Source organism: Mobula birostris, chromosome 12 (assembly GCF_030028105.1).
Source record: "Mobula birostris isolate sMobBir1 chromosome 12, sMobBir1.hap1, whole genome shotgun sequence".
Taxonomy (NCBI): Eukaryota; Metazoa; Chordata; class Chondrichthyes; order Myliobatiformes; family Myliobatidae; genus Mobula; species Mobula birostris.
In genome coordinates this window covers 43,063,447-43,084,506 of record NC_092381.1, presented here as the reverse complement: position 1 = coordinate 43,084,506, position 21,060 = coordinate 43,063,447, and the positions used below count along the sequence as shown (strand labels likewise).

The 21,060-nt window shown below is 36.3% G+C and overlaps 1 protein-coding gene across 11 annotated transcripts in view; it reads right to left on the bottom strand.

Moving 5' to 3' along the window:
* Positions 1-21,060, bottom strand: part of mast2 (microtubule associated serine/threonine kinase 2) — a 456,242-nt gene that overhangs the window by 104,113 nt on the left and 331,069 nt on the right. For 9 of the 11 annotated variants that reach the window (XM_072273698.1, XM_072273700.1, XM_072273701.1 and 6 more), the window contains 2 exons: positions 15,369-15,447; positions 4,592-4,746 (listed from right to left, as the gene is read on the bottom strand). In XM_072273698.1, the coding sequence (XP_072129799.1) occupies positions 4,592-4,746; positions 15,369-15,447 (234 nt within the window). Of the gene's footprint in view, positions 1-4,591; positions 4,747-15,368; positions 15,448-19,678; positions 19,708-21,060 lie in introns of all 11 variants that reach the window. The other 2 variants (XM_072273709.1, XM_072273699.1) reach the window with 2 other exon arrangements.

Here is a 21,060-nt window from a genome sequence, read left to right as displayed (position 1 = left end):
AAATTAAAGAAGAAATTGCAAGTTGCTTCTTCGGTTGCCCTGTTTCTCCATAAACATTACTGAACCTGTAAATCAAGATACTTAGCATTAAAGCTACAACAGCTTTCTAGCTCAATACTTTTTCCTAAACACACCAAGGATAGAGCTCACCCACTGCAAAAGAATTTTTAACTATTTGATGATTATCAATTTCTTTGACAATTATTCATTCAGATTAATTATGGTTACGTATTTAAAAGTTGTGAAAAATTAAAAAACATTTTGTCTGTTCTTTTTGAATCTCATTTTCTATTGTGGTTTTTATTTAACTTTCAATAGATGTTTTTACATTGAACTAAATATTCAAACTTTAACTATCTGGTTGAGATTATGGGCCTCAGAAAGGATTTTTGAATCTAATTTGTCAAAGACATGGTCATACAGGTATGCAACACTAAAATGACTCCCACTAATGTAATTTATTGCAATACAACAACTAAAATTCAGAAAACAAAAAATTGCAAATACTGAAAGTCTTAAATTAAAACAGAAAACATGCATTAATTTAGCTCGTCAAATTGTTTGACAATGTGATTTATTGCAATACAACAACTAAAATTCAGAAAACAAAAAATTGCAAATACTGTAAGTCTTAAATTAAAACAGAAAACATGCATTAATTTAGCTCGTCAATGGAGATGGAAACAGTCTCAGATCAGTGATCTTTCATCACACCTTAGTACTACTTTGACCTCTGAAGAATCTCTAGCAAACCCTAAATGCTGCTCATCTGCTGTTGACTGCTAAATGTTGGCCACCGCACTATACATTGCAGGATATCCAATGAGTGTTCAGCCATGTAAGCTAAAGTCATGACTTGAACACATGCTGTGATTTCATGATTTACTGATAGATATATAAGGAATTTGTCAGATGCCCACTGATGGACTATTCATGGTGTCCAGAGACAGGACCCTGTCTTGCTGGGATTCCCTCCTAATTCATTGGTTAAATCCCCTCTAAGCTCCTGTTCCAATCAAAATCCAGGATCTAAATTCCATTGATTCCAATGGAGAAACCAGGCTTGCAGATTCAGAGGTAAATGGGAAGGTATTTTTTCTTAGCAACACACACAAAATGCTGGAAGCATTTCTTCTTTACCCATTTTGTTTTAGTTTTTAAGCAATTTTTATGTTTATAATGAATTAGAATAATTATTTTAAATTATATCAACCTTTATGTTTATGATCATGAAATCTATGACAGTGTTCACTAAAATCCTTTCAGGAACATTGCATGGTGGGGCTGGGCAACCTCCACACCACATCAAATGAGAATAAGCCACCATTTAGGCATGTAGCTCAACTTAAAGGAAGGAAAGACCAGTGAATTTGAACCCATGTTAAAGAAAACATAGGTCTATGAGGATTGTGGACAGATTTACAAGATTCAGCCAATTGTTTGTATTTTTCAACTACATCTACGAATGTGACAATGACAGGTTTACTCATTTTGCTGGAAGCCATAAACTGGGAGACATAACATTGGAGAGTAGAAAACATACATTTACCCCTATGTATGTCCATGGATTCTGGTTAATTGGGTAGACGCTTATTAGGGACAACTCCTAAAGAACAAAAACTTAGAGAAAATAGCTCGAATTCCCTTCATGCATTTGGGACAGAAGACTGTCAACCAGTTTCTAACCAGAGTCAGTCAAGCACACGTGTGACCATTAGACACTACACTGTGCTTACAGCGAACAGTTTTTAAGTAGTATCATTTGCATGTGTGTTCAAAAAACAGTAATTTTTGTCCCTGATAGTTGGAGAAAAATAAGCAGTAAGACAATTCCTAACTGTTTAGCTCACTACGATTTCAAGTATTCAAGATGGGGATGCCAAAAACAGCCAGGAGTGAAAATAAAATGATTTCACTACTTCAACAAGTTTAGGAACTAAAAAATTTGGAGGCATCAACAATCATCCTGAATGTTGGAGGAATTAACCTTTGAAAAACATTAAAGGCAGACCTTTATCTGGACTAGGTGTCTGTGCTGACTTTGTTCATTTATACTTAGTCAGAAGAATATGACAGTACACTACACTGGATGAATTCCTCCATCAATAATCTAATACACAGTTTTATAGCACTATAGTAGTATCAGTAGTGCTCTAATTTGTTCTGTATTTCATTTAAACACATAATTTCTTACTCAGTTAAAAAGTAGTTTGTCTTTTTTTATATCTTTTTAAATGTCTATGAAACTTCAGCTAATTTGGACAGCCATTTAATTAGCCACAATGTGCTGGTCCCAATAGAATCCACTACATATGGTAACCAGCAACATTGTACATTTGAAAAACATATATATATTCCGTTGCTCAGTTTCCATTGAAATAGCTGCTGAAATTCCATTCAAAAATTCCAACCAAAAATAAATGATTTAACTCCAGTATGAGGACAGCCTGAGAGCTTTTAACTTCTTCCTCAAACAGAGACCTAAGCAGTTCCCCTCCACCAACACATTCTATCACCTGGCTGAACTTCTCTTCCCATTAAGTGTCTTCTAATTTCACTTAGTTTTCTCCAGATCAAAGGTGTATTTATGAACGTTAGACCTGTCTTTTTAGTGGGATATGTGAAATAGTCCCCTTGCATTTTACTCTCAAAACACTGATGGCTGTGTTGTTGCTGTATCCTGAACTCATACCGAGCATGAAAATTTCAACACTTTCAAAGCCAATTTCACAGCAGTGAGCCTAAACATGTCACCCTCCTACACCAATCTGACCTCTGTTTGTGGACTCCAGCCCTGTTACAACAAGCCCAATGCAAGTATGAGAAACAACACCTCATCTTTTGTCAGGTTTTATGGTAGCTTGCAGGATTCAATACCAAATTTGTCAAATTTAGAATACTCCTCCTTTCTCTCTGTACCAGGACTGGCTGGTTCTACCTGCACCACCTCACCCTACCTATTCCCCACCCCCAACTTGTCTGTTTTTTTCTCCCTTTTATAATCTGAACTGCTGGACATAGCCCTGGAGAGATTATACAACATTCCCCAGACTTTATAACATCAGAAAAACATCACACAAAGGAGTTTAAATGCTTCTTAACAACCAAATTACTTCATCCAATCTGAGAAACTCCCTTGAAATTAAGAGTATGTTAACTACTTCTCATTCCCTGATGCTGGGTGACTTGCTGAATTTTTCCAGTATTCTGTTTTCACCATTCATGATTTACTGATGGCGAGGAAATAAGATGCTAAAATATTTTCAACACTGGAAATTTAGCATACCAAAAACATTGAAAGGCTCTGTTTGTGAAAATATTTTCAAGTTTCACACAGAACTCATGTACAAGGATTATTGTTTTTAATTTGCATATACATTTCTGGAGTAAAGGATTACCATTCTTAAGCAAGGCATATGGACTAAGACTGAAAGACTGATTCTGCTGGATCTGGTCTGCTACCTATAGTCCACTTGATTACGTGCATTTAATATGGAGGCACAATGTTACTCCGACCCCATTTCGGAATTTCTGTCTGCTTTAACAGAAGGCAAAGCTGCATCTTCTGCCAAAGCTGTAAGGCACACTAATAGACTTTAAATACCTCCAGCATTCAGAGACATGCAAAAACAATTAGCATTGATTAAAGTCATTTATATGAATTTGAAAATATTGAAGAATTGGAAAAAACATGAAAAATATTGAAATAATTAAACATTAAACTAAAGTAACTTTTGTTCAAATATTAAAACTTAATTTGCCATTTTTTCCCTAATCCACAACCCTCAAATCACTATAGACATCAATAATATTCAGAACATGTGCTGGGTTCTCCAGCAAAATGATAAAGCATCATAACAAGCCTGGATTCCAGTGGGCTCAAACTGCCATTTTTGACAAGACTTATAGAAACCTTATATGGTTGAACTCAAACCATAAACTCTAGCCAGTAAGATTTGATTGTCTAGATATAAAATAAATAAGAAGCCATGTTACAAACAAGAGAAAATCTGCAGATGCTGAAAAACTATGCAACATACACAAAAGAGTACAGTTGACCTCTTGGGTTGAGATCCTTCAGCAGGCCCAAAAGGTCGACTACTCTTTTCCAGCAATGCTGCCTGGCCTGCTGAGTTCCTCCAGCATTTTGTTTGAAAACATGCTGTAAGGTTGTTACCACAATAATATATCAGATTTAACTTAATGCATAAATGGTAGAAAATATAGTTCAAATGGAAATTTTAAGGACCTAAGCTATGGTTCAGAAATCACTAACATTTGAACCAACAAGACTAGATGCCATTAAAAATTTCTGATGTGCACTTTGGAATTTCCCATTTACAAATATTTAGATAAAACAATTTCTTTCCTGCCTATCCAGCTATGCAATTCACCTTAATATATAAACAGCTGAAGATTTATAAAGTAAACCTTGTTTTCACTGAAAACAATGTCCAATAATCATTAAATGTTTCAAACTTTACAGCCACAGTAATTCAAACAAATGCATTATCTCCTCACTGAAATTTCAACTTTAGTAGTATTACACTTAACTGACATGCTTGCCAAGATTTATTTTTATACCACTAACCTGAGGCTACGTGATCGAGGACGCATGGTTGGAGACTGTCGTCCATCATCGTCTGTGATGCTCTCAGTGCTGAAGTGCTTGCTGAGGAAATGCAGTTCATCGGCTGTTGGCTGATATGGCAGCTGGTGAAGTTTCTCCTGTGACGAGCAGGATGACTGTGTGCAGTAAACAAAACTGTCTCTAAGTGCTATTTCTCATCAGCCCACTCCATTCTTCTAAATTACAGGAGTATATTAGTGAAAGAAGATATAGGTATTCAAGTGACAATGAAACAAGTAAATTTCTCCCACAGAACATCACATTTGAAACTCACACCTGAAATCTAAAGAATTACAATAGCTTTCGAAAAACAAAGCTGAATTATTTTTAAGAGTAAAGTACAATTTTAAGCTGATATACAAAGTTCACAGCTCAAAACAGCTTTATTTATTATCAAGTATGTATATGTTAAGTACTAGTGTGAAATTCATTTTCTTACATGCATTTACAGGAAGAATACAATTGAATTTACAAAAAAAAGCCAAAAACTGGCAAACAACCAATGCGCGAGAGAAATCAAACTATGCAAATAATACTGAGAACTGGAATTGTAAAAGAGCCCTTAAAAGTGAGTCTGTAGGTCATAGAATCAGTTCAGAGTTGTAGTGATTGAAGTTATCCACACCAGTAAAGGGGCCTGCTGGTTGTAGGGTAATAACAAAACTGGTGGTGTGGGACCTAAAGCTTCTGTACTCCTCTCCAAGATTAGCAGCGAGAGGATGGCATGGCTGAATGAAGGGGGTCTTTGATGATAGATGCTGTTTTCTTATGGCAGGGCTCCATATAGATGCACTTAATGATGGAGAGGACTTTGCCTGGGTATACCCCCCATCTTCCGTAGCACATTGGTGTTTCCATAAGAGGTCATGATGCAAACAGTTCGGATACTCTTCACTGTGCATCTATAGACGTTTGTCAAAGTTTTAAATGAGACGTTGAACCTACGCAAACTTCTAAGCAAGTAGTGGTGCTGTTGGTTATCATTATCATTTCTGTTAAATTATATCAGCACAACAGTTTGAGCTATAGTTGTGAATGCAAGTGCAATCCATTCCTTGGACAAGTAGCTTAACAAAGAATATCAAAACAAAAAAAACGTATAATACAGGGCTTAACTACGTTGCAAGTCAGCAGTGAGATAACATATTGAGGAATAAAAACCAAAAATAAATATAATTCATTATGTATTCTCTTCAGCCATAAATATAATACTAAAAACAGTTAGAAAGACGTTGGGGTAGGTGATCAACTGCTGCAAAGTTTACGGCTGCCTACACCAAGACCACTTTTTTTTTTTATCTCAGCAAGGTCTTGGCACAGGTCCTTTGGGAATTAACCTCTACAGAGTTTCAGTGTGCTTGACTGCACCGTGAAGGCCGGCTCAGCACAGACAGCCTGCTGCTCTCACAGACTAGTTTTTAGAGCCAGTGAGGCTCACTAACAGTCATATTATCAGTGCATCTGACTGTCAATGCCTTTGATATTTGTAGACAGTTACTCATTGGACTTAAGTTTTACAAGAAAGGTACATTAAGAAACATATTTGCACCCCCAAAAAAATCAATGAAAAACATTGAAGTCAAATAAATAAAACATAAAAGAAATTGGCTAGCAGTAAGTTTCTCCTATTAGAACTCAGGAGTTCTACCAGTTTAATTTTAGGTAGGAACAGCAGACAGGCTTCCTGGGAAGCCTATGAAATTTTGTCCTGCCCTGTTAGACCCAAAAGAGCATCCTTTGCTGCAGCAGTTAGGTGGGGGTTGATGCCATTTGCATAGTCCTATGCCAGTGCTGGAAATGTGCACGTCTGCTGGGGTAATCAGTATATGTAGTGGTATCAAGTTAGAAGTTCCACCCCATTAAACCTAGTTTCTCAATTTTAAGTAAAAGCACAAAGTCAATTGCATTGGTATTAGCATATCTGGAAGGCTAACACATGCAAAACAGAAACATAACCAGAATTAGATTTCATTGCCCTTGAACCTTACCTACTTTGCACTAAGAGTATGAAAAGAGATCTCAGACCTTTAGGTTAATAAACAATCATCCAGTTCCTTCACTTTGAAATCTCTCAATGTCAATCTTGTTTAAACCAAAGAAGTGAACCACCACAGCTTCTGAAATGGAGAATTCTATCCTCTCTGAAAGAATATTTTCCTCACCCAAGACCCAAAAGACCATTTCATTGTCCTGATATTATGCCGCCTACTGTTCGGCATTGAACAGCAGTAAACAGCCTCTTGGCAAATCACTCAGAATCTTTCACGTCTCAATGATAAAATGTGTTGATACTCAAAATTTCAATAACTTTAGGCCAACCTCTCATTTTCTAACAGATCTCCCCTTCCAGGAACCAACTTAAGTTATCTGGAAATTCTAACATAACCTCATGAGTGCACTAAAAGGGTTTGGCAGATGATTTTCGTTGTTCACACTCCGTTGAAAACCTCCTCAAGTTACTGAGGAGATCTAAAGTTATATGGCACTGCACATTTTCAGGGTGACTGATTTTGAAGACTAGCATTGTGAATTCAGTACAGGCGAGGAAGGAAACAAAGTGAATAGCACTGATCACGAAAATTGGGATTGCATACTCAATGATTCATTAAAGGGATCACTCTGGTTAGAATTAAGTCACAATTGAGAAACTATCATGCTGCTGGGATACACTGAAGACCTGATCAAATGGAAAAGGAAGGCAGAGGGCCAAATTTACAGGCAAGTCATAGCAAGATGCAAAAACTACAAACAATAGAGTGCAACGATACTAACAATAGACTGAACAACTACTAACAATACAGCAACACTTAGATAATCTGGCATACTTAGGACTTTGGTGATGCTGGACAGGCATATTTTCTAAACTATTGGATGTTATTGATACCAGCATCATTTTTAAATTATTTTCTTTAAATGTTACAAATAATTTGATAAACTTACCAGTGAACCTCATGAGTGTAAAGACAGCATGGAAAGTAGGGGCCCCAATGAATTAATAGGGAGCAAGAAACCAGTGCCCTAGTGGAATGAATCAAAGCATGGGAACTGAAGCATTAACAGGGTATAAGAACCAAGACCCTAATGAGTTGATAGAGAGCACAATAAACCTGGTGAATCTGATATAGTAGAAACCTACTGGCTGTCGATGGAGTAACAGCGTTTTTATAGTTGCTCCTACTCTACTTAATTTACTATTTCCAACTTGTTTTGAAATCTTACTTTTAAACGCAATATTGTTTTACGATGACAGGTGTTAAAGCTACTAAAAAAGAAGAGGACCCTCCTATAACTTTGGAATCTATTATGGAGACACCTTGGAAGCATAAAAATGAGCTTTCAGAGGAGTTCCAGCAGAAATTCCAGCAACTCAGCGCTGAATTTAAACGAATGGATGTAAAATTGGATTCTATTCAAAAAACTTTAAGTGAACACGATAAACAGATAAAAGAGAATGAAGACACAAAATGATGTTGGATGCGAAGATTGATGACCTGGAAAAGATCTGTGATAAACAGTCAAAGGTTAATGAAAAATTAAGACAGAAGATTATCGAATTAGAAAATAGAAGCAGAAGAAATAATTTACGAATTCTGGGTTTTAAAGAGTTAATGGAAGGCAATCAGCCTTCAGAATTTTTTGCAAACCATTTGGCTAACTTATTTCCGAATATTTAAAAATCTCCACCTAAAATAGACCAAGCTCATAGATCGCCAGTATCAAGACCTCCTCCAGGATGGTACTCCTCCTCCAAGACCCCGTTCAGTGATAATTTGTCTTCACGGCTTTCAACTAAGGAACTTCTAATTCGTGAGTGTCGTTGGAAAGGTATGATTGATTAAGAAGGCCAGAAGATCAGAACGTGAAGGAGTTTTCACCCGAGGTGTTGAATGAACACTTCAAGTTTTAAAAAGTTATGTCAGGATTGTATAATAAAGGTTTTAAACCCTCTCTTCATTGCCCCGCTCGACTTAGAATCATCTTGAAAAATGGCTCTCAGAAATGGTTCTGTTTGACTCAAGAGGTGCAGGATTTTTTAATTTCCGAATCAGTATCAGAAGTTTAACTGTTCAATAATTCCCTACATAAATCTATGTTGCAACTGCCTGATGGATCCTTTTTTTAAGAATCAGCAGTCTAACTGTTCATTACTTTCTTTTATGAACAATTGTTTTTTTTTAACTTTTGGTATACCTTCCTATCTAATTTTTTTTGTACTTCTACTTCCTTGCTTAGAAAATTAAGGATTTAACATCAGTAAGTTTTCACTGAGTTAATAATTTCCAAGTTAATAGGTTCTGAATTTTCTTAGTTCTTTTTAATATTTTATATTATATTTTTTCCTGAGTTTTTTTAAATGTTTAATTTTGCTCTGTTTTTTGTTGTGTCTTGTTGGAATGCAGTTAGCCTTGAAATTTTTTTGGAGCTCAGCCAGTAGATTGTTTTGGGAGTGTAATATTGGTAGGTTTAGCTGTCGACTGCCCTTTGGTCAACTTTCTCTCTTTGGGTGGGGGGTGGGGGGGTGGGTTTCTTCTTTTCTATCAGCTGTTTGGTTCTCTTAGATTCATTTGCTGCTTGGTTACTTTATCTTAAAGCTCATTGTTTGGATTTAGTATGCATTCCAGCAGTTTTTATTCTGACCTCTCCTTTAAGCAATATTTAAAATGGACCATATGATTAATTTACTTAGTTTTAATGTGAAAGGATTAAACCATCCTGTGAAACGTAATAAGATACTTAATAATATTAAGAAATTGAATGTCTCAATTTTTTTTTACAAGAAACACATGTTCATAAATGTGATTAACTTACATCTTTTCAACTGTAGGACGGGCTTAGTTTTTCATTCCTCCTTTCAGGCTAAGGCCAGAGGAGTTTCGATTCTTATAGACAATTCAGTTTCTTTTATTCAACATAATGTAGTGTCTGATACCAATGGGCGTTTTGTTATAGTGTCAGGGAAATTAGATAATAAATTAATGATCTTTACTAATTCATATGCCCCGAATATAGATGATCCAGGTTTTTTTGAACACTTTTTTTTTTTTCGCTTTTACCAGACTTAAGTCTGTATTCTCTGGTTTTAGGAGGAGACCAACTGTTGTTTAGACCCTGTTTTAGATCGCTCATCTTTTAAACAATTGACTTTTAGTAGATCTGCCTCCTTTGTCCAATCTTTTCTAATGAAAGGTGATATTGTTGATTTGGCGCTTTTTGCATCCAACAGATAAAGAGTACTCATTTTTTTCCTCACATTCATCATACGTATTCCAGGATTTTTTTTTGTTGATAGTCAATTGATTCCATTGATTCAATCCTGTAAATATAAAAAAATTGCTGTTTCAGATCATGCTCCTGTGTTTTTATCTTTAAATCTTCCGGATGTCTCCCAAATAAACAGATTCTGGCGTTTTAATCCAACTCTGTTATCTGATAAGGATTTTTTAAAATTTTTGGAGAGACAAATTACTTTTTTACTTCTAGTCTTATTTTATGGGATGCTTTTAAGGCTTATATTAGAGGACAAATTATTTCTTTTACCACAAGTGTTAAGAAAAAAGCTAATAAGGAGAGAATTGAATTAGCCAATCAGTTGAAACAATTAGATCAAAAATATGCTTTGGCTCCAGATTCTGCTTCATATAAAAGACGTGTTGAAATTAAAACTAAATACGATCTGCTTTTAACTTATCCAATTGAAACTCAACTTTTAAAAGATAAAAGTCAGTTTCATGTTCATGGAGATAAAACGGGTAAACTATTGGCTAACCAATTAAAGACCTTTATAGTTAAACGCCAAATTAAAGAAATTTGTAAAGTTAATCGTGATAAAACATCTGATAATTTAGAAATAAATGATACTTTTAGAGAATTCTATTCTAAACTTTAGAGTTCTGATCCTCTGAAAGATAATACTGTAATGAATAATTTCTTAGATCGATTAAACATTCCTACACTTTCTGATGATAATCAAAAATTGCTGGATCAACCCACTTCTTATGAGGAAATTGCCGAGGTTGTTCACTCTTTGCACTCGGGGAAGACTCCGGGTCCTGACTGAGTTTCTGGAGAGTTTTATAAGGCTTTTTCCTCTTTGCTTATACCTCACTTATATTCAGTTCTTCGGACTCTTTTAAATTAAGTAGGTTGCCACAATCTTTTAATGAAGCCTCTATTTTGCTTATTCTTAAAAAGAATAAGGATCCAACTGAATATTCTTCTGATAGACTAACTTCCTTACTTACTGTTAATACTAAAATTTTATCTCAACTTTTGGCTCATAGGATTGAAAATATTTTGCCATCTATTATTTCTGTTGATCAGACTGGATTTATCAAAAATTGATACTCCCACTTTAATATTCATCATTTATTGAATGTTATTTATTCTGCTTCTAAAGAGATATCGGAATGTGTGATATCCTTAGATGCTGAGAAAGCCTTTGATCGGATTGAATGGAATTATTTATTTAAAACTTTAGAAAAATTTATCTTTGGGCCCGATTTTATTCAATGGATTAAGTTACTTTATATATCTCCCTCCGCTCAGGTTCTCACAAACTCTTAGAACTCTAAACCATTCAAACTTCAACATGGAACTAGATAAGGTTGTCCTTTGAGTCCTTTGCTTTTTGATTTGGTGTTGGAACCTTTAGTTATTGCTTTCCGGAAATCCAATGATATCACTGGTATTTTAAAGAGGGGTATTACCCACAAAGTTTCGCTTTATGCTGATGACGGTTTGCTCTACATTTCTAATGTGGAGTTTTCTTTACCATCCGTACTTTCTTTACTCTCCTGCTATAGTCAGTTTTCAGGACATTAACTTAACTTTCATAAGAATGAACTTTTCCTTTGAATAATTTTGTATTAGTTAATACTAACCTTCCTTTTAAAATTGTAAGAAATCAATTTACTTATTTGGGCATAACAATTACTAGGAATTATAAATTCCTTTTTAAAGAAATGTTTTTTTACACTTCTGAGTTATATTAAGAAGGCACTATCAAATTGGTCACCCCTCTCCTTATCGTTGATTGGCTGAACTAATTCTATCAAAATGAATATTTTGCCTAAATTTTTATATTTATTTCAGGCCGTACTTGTTTTTATTCCTAAATCTTTTTTTGATTCTCTGGATTCTATTATATCTTATTTATGGAAAAATAAAATTTCTCGATTAAATAAAACTCATTTTCAAAAAACTAAAAAGAATGGAGGTTTAGCCTTACCCAATTTTAGGTTTTATTACTGGGCAGTCAATATACGAAATCTTACGTTTTGGTTATATTATATTAATCAAGAGGACTGTCCAGTCTGGGTTTCTCTAGAAGCTAATTCTGTTAATAAATTTTCTATCATTTCTCTTCTGGGATCCTCAATTCCTTTATCTTTAAGTAAGTTAACTGATAATTTTGTAGTTAAACACACTTTGAGGATTTGGTTATAATTCAGAAAATATTTTGGTTTACTGAGTTTTTCATTATTTAAGTCCCATATTTTCTAATTATTTTTTTTAAACCTTCTTTGACTGATGTAGTTTTTAAAGACTGGAATAGATTGGGTATTAAATGTTTTCAGGATTTGTCTGTTGGAGATAGTCTCTCTTCATTTGAACAACTGTCAGCTAAATATAGCCTACCCAAAACCCACTTTTTGTGATATTTACAAATTAGAGACTTTTTGCGTTCTCAAGTACATACACTTCCTAAAAGCCCAGATAAGAATTTACTTGGTATAATTTTTAATTTGAAACCCTTCCATAATGGATCTATATCTAATATTTATGGTATGTTGTTGGGAATGAGAAATATTCCTTTAGACAAAATTAAAAACCTCTGGGAACAAGATGTACAGATTCCAATTTCTGAGGATACTTGGAATGAAATTTTTTAATTGGTTAATACCTCATCGTTATGCGCCCGTCATTCCCTTCTACAATTTAAAGTGGTTCATAGGGACTAAAGATAAGCTGTTTCATTTTTATTTGAATATATCTCCCTATTGTAATAGATGTAACAATGGAGAAGCTTCACTAATTCATATGTTTTGGACTTGTCCGAGTCCTGAAAAATATTGGAAGGAAGTATTCCAAACCTTTTCGATGCTTTTCAAAGTAAATTTTAAACCTAATCCTTTGACTGCCTTATTTGGTATTGCTGGAAGAAATTATATTATTTTGGAGACACATGATTTGCACATTTTGGCCTTTATTTCTCTTATAGCCAGGAGGGCATTGTTGCTTAAGTGGAAAGGTGCCACTCTGCCTACTCATACTCATTGGTTAAATGATGTTATGTCATGCTTAAATTTAGAGAACATTCGCTGTTCAATTTCTGAACCAAGGCTAGATTTTTTAACATTGTGGGGACTTTTTTGAATTATTTTCAAAATCTTTGATTTGCTATTAAGCACGGATGTTAGCTAATAATATGTTTTACTATATGATAAGGATTTTTTCCTTTTTTTTTAACCAAACAGCTTTTTTTCCTGGTAGTGGGTTTAGATTTTTTTTTTGTATACTAAAATTACCTCTTTTCGATATTATGTTTAAATTTAATTTATACGGATATAGGGTAATGAGACTATATTTGTGATTCCAATATATTGTAATCAATATATATATATCCTACTGTACTCTGTATTCTTTTATGTAAGAAATCAATAAAAATATTGAAAAAGAAAGAACTTTGTATAGAATATTACAGATTTCTATTAGTAGATCATTGGAATTTTACTATATATATATATCATGAAAATTGCAGAGCACATGGGTAAAGAAAGGGATAAGTTCCCAAAAGATGAATGCAAGAACATCCAAGGACTCACTGTCAAGAAAGCTACAATTCATGTTCTCGATATTTATTATTTAGTTATAGCGTCATTGGAAGTCATTCCTGTCTGTGACCATCAAACTTTACAACTCCTCCCATGGAGGGTCAGACACCCTGAGCCAATAGTCTGGTCCTGGATTTATTTCCTGACACAATTTACATATTACTATTTAATTATTTATGGTGCAACTGTAACGAAAACCAATTTCCCTTGGGATCAATAAAGTATGACTATGACTATTATTTTGTTTATTTCTTTTTGCATTTGCACAATTTGTTGTCTTTTGCATGTTGGTTGCTTGTCCATCCTTGTTTGTGTGTAGTTTTTCATGATTTCTATTGTTTCTTTATATTTACTGTGAATGCCTGTAAGAAAATGAATCACAGGGTTGTATATGGTGACATATATGTACTTTGATAATAAATTTACCTGAATTTTCTTGAACAGTATGGCTCAAGTCCAACAAGGGGTCTAATGAAGGAGTGCTAAGGAGAACTATGAGCATGATGCAAGGGACAAAACACTCAAGTGAAGAGATAAGATAGAACATAAACTGCACTTCTTAGATTAGAAAACAATTTCACAAATTTTTTTAAAACTTTTTTTTGCTTTTAGAGAAATTGTATAAATAATGGAAATAAAGGAATTTTTAGGTCCAGTACTAACAACAAGGTATTGTGACCAATTGCTTAACAAAAGCAAGAGAGACAACATATTTTACTATGTTATGTCCTTTACTAATTAGAATCAGAATCAGGTTAAGTATCACTGACATATATTGTGAAAGAGGGCGGAGCTTAGTTATGATGGCGCTAAACGGTGACTACTTTGCTTGCAACTTCGGAAACAGCTCTATTTCCATCTTTAATATCTTTAGTCTTCCCTCTCAGGGTTCTTTTGAAGACCCTGACTTGCAGTTACACGCTGACTTCGGTTCTTAGCGGGAATGCAATCTGCTCTCGGGGTTTCTTAACTGGCCATTATCCAACATGCCAAGGATGCAGCCTAAGAGCTTAGCTCGCCTTTGGAGGCCTGGGATCTCGTGGCTCTGGAGGCAGGTGGATCAAAGGTCAGCGTCCTGGCAGGAAATTGGTGTGTTGTGGGAGTCGGTAGATCTCTGGCTGTGTGCCCAGGGACCCAAGATCTTTGGGCACAGAACTCGGAAAAAGCGACGCAACGGATGTTTAACATCGTAAACCAACGAGTTGTTTGCTATGTTTTCTCTCTCGCTGTGAAACAGAGACACCTCTTTTTCCCTTATTAGGTAGGAAGAGAGCCTGTGGTATGTCAAATACTGGGTGAACGAGTAGTCTTTGGAGTATTGCAAGTCTGTATCTTTTCTGTTGCTTTGCTGCACACTTGAGTGCTCAGTGGTGGGTGCTGATGCTTTTTTTTTTGCTGGTGGGGGGGAGGAGGGATCGTTGCTTGCTGCTGCTTACATGCGGAAGGGAGGGGAGCTGGGGAGAACTTTTGGGTTCTAACATTTAACTGTCATTCATCATTGGGGCACTCCTCTGTTTTTGCGGATGGTTGTGAAGAAAAAGCATTTCAGGGTGATATTGTATATATTCCTCCGACATTAAATGCACCTTTGAAACCTTTTGAAATCAAATTATATAAGTAGTGCTAAAAGAGAGCAAAATAATCGTGAGGGTTCATTGTCTGTTCAAAAATCTGATGGCGAAGGGGATGAAGTTGTTTCTGAAACATCGAATGTGTGTCTTCAGGCTTTTGTGCCACCTCGACGGTAGTAGTGAGAAAAGAGATGTCATGGATGGTGGGGTCCTTCATGATGGATGGCAGCTCGTTAAGGAAATATAATATTAGCTGATAGTATCAATACAGGTACAGTCTGGAATGTGCAATTAATCGAACAGTAAAAGTGATAATTTATTGCAAATACATACAGAGACTGTGGAACTGGGTGTATTAGTTCCATATCCAGAAGATGGCAAGGAGGCCAAGGACCACCGGCGTCCATCAGTCCTGGAGTTTAGAAGGGAGAAAATACAGAATGGTGACAAGTCAGCTCCAAAAATCAGTATTTCATACTTTCACATGATGAACATTCTACATGTGACTAGGAATTCTAATCCTAAACTACATCTGGTGAATTCACAATTGCAGCCTTCCCATCAGTGTGTTTCATGAAATGGGGAGAAACGCAAAAAACGTTGGAAGCACCCCGACAGCACTTTCCTAAGTATGAAAAAGAGATAATATTTCAGAGACACAAGACACTGCAGATGCTGGAATCCGGAACAAAAAAAAATCAGAGTCAGAATTCAACAAGTCAAGCAGCATCTCTGGAGTTAAAAGATGGTCAACATAATGGGTTGAAACCACATCAGGACCCTGCTAGGGATTTAAATGTTTATTTGATTTTTTTTAACATTTCATCAAACAGTTGAAACATATTTCATCAGAACTGGTAACAGTTCAGAGTATCCCAATATCCACAACATCGTAATTCTAGTCTGTGTTCCGAAAATAACCACTTGATGATTTAAATATTTGACGTAAACCCTCTACTCTGAAGTAATTTATAGGTATTTTATGTTTTTCTCTGAAATCTTGAGATATTTATAACCTCAGTCTTCAAAAACAAACTGTATCAATGGAAGTGTCATCTTGAGCTTTATGATTTGCTTTCATATCTGAAAACTTGCAACTTTTGCACCGTTAGTTTAATTTAAAAGGATTCCTCTCCCTTCTGGTGCAGAAAGTTCAGCAAAACATTGTCAATGACATGTATAAAAATCCCACCCATAAGTATTGCTAAAAGACTGAATATTAAAACAATAGAAATATAGAAAACGTGAGTAGGAATGGGCCCTTTAATCATTTGTGACTTCTCCATCATTCAAGATCATCACAGCTGATCATCCAAATTCAATGTTATATAGTTAGGTTTCCCCCCATCCCATCTCGTTAGCCATTAGAACCATACCTAACTCATTCTGCAATGTATTTAATAATTTGGTTTCAATTGTCCTCTATAGTGGAGAACTTCATATGTTCACCACTCTTTGGATGAAGTAGTTTCTCTGCATAATCAGTCCTAAATAGCTTATCATGCAATCTTGGGGTACTATCCCTGTGTATCGTCAGGAATAGCCTTCTTATATCTTCTCAGTCCAGCCCCATCGAGGTTTTGTAAGTTTAAGATATCTTTGCATTCTTCTAAGGTGAATATAAACCCAATTACCCCAGTATGCCATCCAGGGAATTAATCCTCTAAAATTCGATTCACTCTTCTTCAGACAGGAGATCAAAACTGCACACAATATTTCAGATGTGGTGTTATCAGACTCTAAAGTCCAAGTAAACCACATCTACTAGTTCTCCCACTCCTAATCCACTAGTTTTAGTAGATTTAATAAGCACAATTTCCTTTCACAAATCGATGATGACTTTGTTACTGTTTTCTAAATGCACTGTTGTTACATCTTTAAAGACTGACTTCAGGATATTGGCTAAATCTAATGACAGATTACCTTGTTTACAGTCATTTTTTTCCTCTCACCAATATTTTCCACATACCAACCTACAGAAACTCATCGACAATCCAAAGAAAGATGGGAAGTAATCACCAATGCATCAACTCTTTCTAATGCCACTTTCTAAGTGCCCAAGGGAGGTCTCCAAATTTGAGGAAGGATGTTCTTGCTATGGAGGGAGTGCAGCGTAGGTTCACTGGGTTAATTCCAGGGATGGCGGGAATGTCATATGTTGAAAGATTGGAGCGACTGGGCTTGTATACACTGGAATTTAGAAGGATGAGAAGGGAAATGAAACATATAAGATTATTAAGGGATTGGACACGCTAGAGGCAGGAAACATGTTCCCGATGTTGGGGGAGTCCAGAACCAGAGGCCACAGTTTAAGAACAAGGGGTAGACCATTTAGAACGGAGTTGAGGAAAAACTTTTTCACACAGAGGGTTGTGGATCTGTGGAATGCTCTGCCTCAGAAGGCAGTGGAGGCCAATTCTCTGGATTCTTTCAAGACGGAGTTAGATTGAGCTCTTAAAGATAGCGGAGTCAAAGTATATGGGGAGAAGGCAGGAACAGGATACTGATTGTGGATGATCAGCCATGATCACAGTGAATGGTGGTGCTGGTTCAAAGGGCTGAATGGCCTACCCCTGCACCTATTGTCTATTGTATCAGCCTTCAATCCCATCAATTTACCCATCACTGTTTCTCTGTTATTACTGATTTGCTCAGGTTCTGTTCTTTCACAAGACCTTTAGTTTCCCTACATTTCTGGAAGGTTATTTTGAGAAGCTAGAACCAACATCTTTGCTCAATTGGTTTGCTGTTTCTTTGTTCCCCTTTCTCAATTACCCTGTTTCTGATCATAAGGAACCTACAATTGTTTATACTAATCTTGTTCTCTTCACCTATTTGTAGAAATTTTTATAATCAGTTTTTATATCCACTTCAAATTCATGTGAGCTCGATTTCAACTTTAAGAGAAGTTTGGACTGATAAGGATATGGGGGGCTATGGTCCTGGTGCAGGTCGATGGGGGTAGGCAATTAAGTGGTTTTGCAAGGCCTAGATGAGCTGAAGGGCCTTTTTCTGCACTGTATTTTTCTATGACTCGACTCTGTTTACTCCACAGCCCAGTTCCTCCTCTTAATTAATTTCTTGCACCTCTTGCTGTGTTCTGATCTGTTTTGCAGTACTTGGGTTAGCTTTTGCTTTTTCTAAGTCAATTTATAGCCCTCTCCTTTGGCTCTAATACTATCACTTATTACTTTTATTAGCCATGGTTGAGTTAGTTGACTGTATTAAAGAGGAATGAACAATGGTTGTGGTTTATCGGTGCACAATGTAAATGTTTTCCATTGCTGACCCGCTGACAACCCAATAGATGACACATGTCAATCTATCTTAGCCAAGTCAGGCCTCATATCATTGTAGCTTCCTTTATTTAGTCAGTTATCAGAATCAATTACAGTACTGTCCAACACAATGAAGAATTTTCTCATATTGTAACCACTACTCCCCAAGGGACTCGTCACAGCAAAATTGCTAATTAATCCTTCTCAGCACATAATGGATTCCTCTCTAGTTGGTTCATCGACAGTATCTGCAGAATCCCGTGTTTATGTGTAGATTAAAGTTACCCATGCTTACAATTATACTTTAATTAAATGTAATTTCCTATTTAGTGCCATCTCTAACTATAGTTTGGGGATCTATATATAAACCCAGTGTTTTCTGTCTCTTAGTAATTACCCTGCACACAGGGTGTCCATATTATCCAAGCTAATATGGACTCTTTCCTCACTTTCACATTTTCTCCTTAGTCAGCAATACTATTCCACTTCATTTTTCTTTTTGCCTGTCCTTATTAAACCTTAAATTAGATGCTCAGTTCCCATCCTCTCTCCCTTCCAGAAATGTCACTGTAATTGCACCTATATCATATATGTTGACATCTATTTGTATCTGCCTCATTGTGAATGCACTGTACGTTTAGGCACAAAGCCATTAGACCAGGGGTTCCCAACCTAGGGTCCACGGACCCCTTGGTTAATGGCAGGGGTCCATGGCATAAAAAAAGGGCTGGGAACCCCTGCTTTAGACCAATCGTTTTAATACTCTTAGATCTCTTACACTTAATTTACACAATGACCCTGTCCAGCTTTTGCCTTTGATCTCTCTGCCTTCATTTTTGCACATTTCCTTCCTACTTGAATTTCTACCCTAAGGTCCTCCTCTTCTTTCTCTCAGCATAGATTTGTCTCACCTTGCTATTTTCCTTTACACCGCACCCCCCCCCACCCCACCCAGCAGCCTTCCTCTAGGATATCAGCTCTACTCCGGCTCAAGGACAGGCCCCACTTAGAGTATCCCAGAAATTTCCTCTTCATTACGTTCTCTTTTAAGCCATGTAATAATCTAATTTATCCTTCTTTTCTATTGTGTGACATTGGCATTAATCCTGAGATTAGTGCCTTTTGAAGTCCTTTTTCAAACTGTTTTCAATTATATTCAGCCTCTAGGACCATATTCCTTTCACCCACATTCTCACCTATGAATATTACCTGACCTATCACTGAGAACACAGTTGATACGTGACTGATTCTATTAAGAAGCTGGTGTTGTGTACTACCCAATTTATGAAGTACCTTCAATGCTTTAGTAATTTTCACAACCTTAAATTCCAAATGCTATTCTTTGCCTTTATTCCATATACTTACTTTTGAAATTTACTTGATATACGTTTGTTCTGCAAAAAGTAAATGTATTGGAGTAATTTTAACACGTCATAACTACATGGTAGAAGAATATTTGAAGAAGCACTGATCTCTAATATTATTTAGAAATTACAGGATTTCAAGAATAAGATTATTCCGATCCTATGTTACACCTGCCTTCTTTTTGGCACTAAAACATAACCAACAAAAATAACAAGAACCCTCAGTTTTGTGGTACACACCAATTTTTCCTATCCATTCAGAAAATACTCAGCATGCCACCTATGAAAAGAAAATCAGCTAACTTCCAGTTTAACAATCTCCAATATACTTGCACTTTCAGTTCAAAGCACTCTGTTTGCTACCCACAATTCTGCCATCAGTCACTGGGAGGGCTCAGTCTAAAATAGGTTGAAGAAGAGAAGAACGGTTGGAAGTATATAGTGACTGGATGTGCATGATGAAAATGAAGCGATCAGGGCCCGGGAACTAAAAGCAATTTGAAGTGATGAAGAGTATGTAAAGTGTCACAGACATAGGTGAGAAGGGATTGAACCAAGGGGAGCAAAATGGAATTGAGGTATGCAGACATAAGTTCCGTGGGACAAGAGCAAGAGACAAGCAGTACAGGAAGCTATGAGGTTAGTGGCAGTGGATGGAAGATCTCCAGATTCCATGAGGTTGGTGATAGCTCAGGAGACAATGACTTGATGCTTCTTAGTGAGCAACAGGTAAGTAAGAAGTGTCTGAGACCTGCCATCTGGCCTCAGCAAAGTAGAGGTCAGACTGCCGGACTACAACAGCACCATCCTTGTCTACAGGTTTGATGGTGAGCTTGGAAAAGATGAGGAGAGAGTGGACAGCAGTGCTTTCAGAGGGTTTGAGGTTAGGAGAGAGGAGTACTGAAGTTGGGATAGTTGATATCTACTCGGGAGTTCAAGTCGAAAAGATCAAGATCAAGGGTAGGGTGTCCAAGAAGAGGGAGGAGGGATGAAGATGGGAGAAGGGGTCATCGGTAAGAAATGGAGAATCCTTGTCAAAGAGGTAGGCTTGGAGACGTAGGCGATGGAAGGAGAACGTGGCATCATGACTTGATTGAAGTGTGTGCAGGGCACAATTTAAGGCCCTTGCTGAGAGCAGAACATATTTTGAACAGCAGGAAAAAAGCTATAAAACTGAAAGCTAAAATGGGACTGGCATCATCACAGCAGGGTTTTACATACAGAACGGATGCTGAGTAGACACTGTGAGGTTTCTTTGATATACTTGGCTCACCAACATAAGACGTGTGTTGCCATCTGGTCAAAGTCAGTGAATAACAAAATACCTGCCCTTCAAAGTGTAGCTAAGCCACACATTAGCAGTGCTAAAGTATTAGTTATATT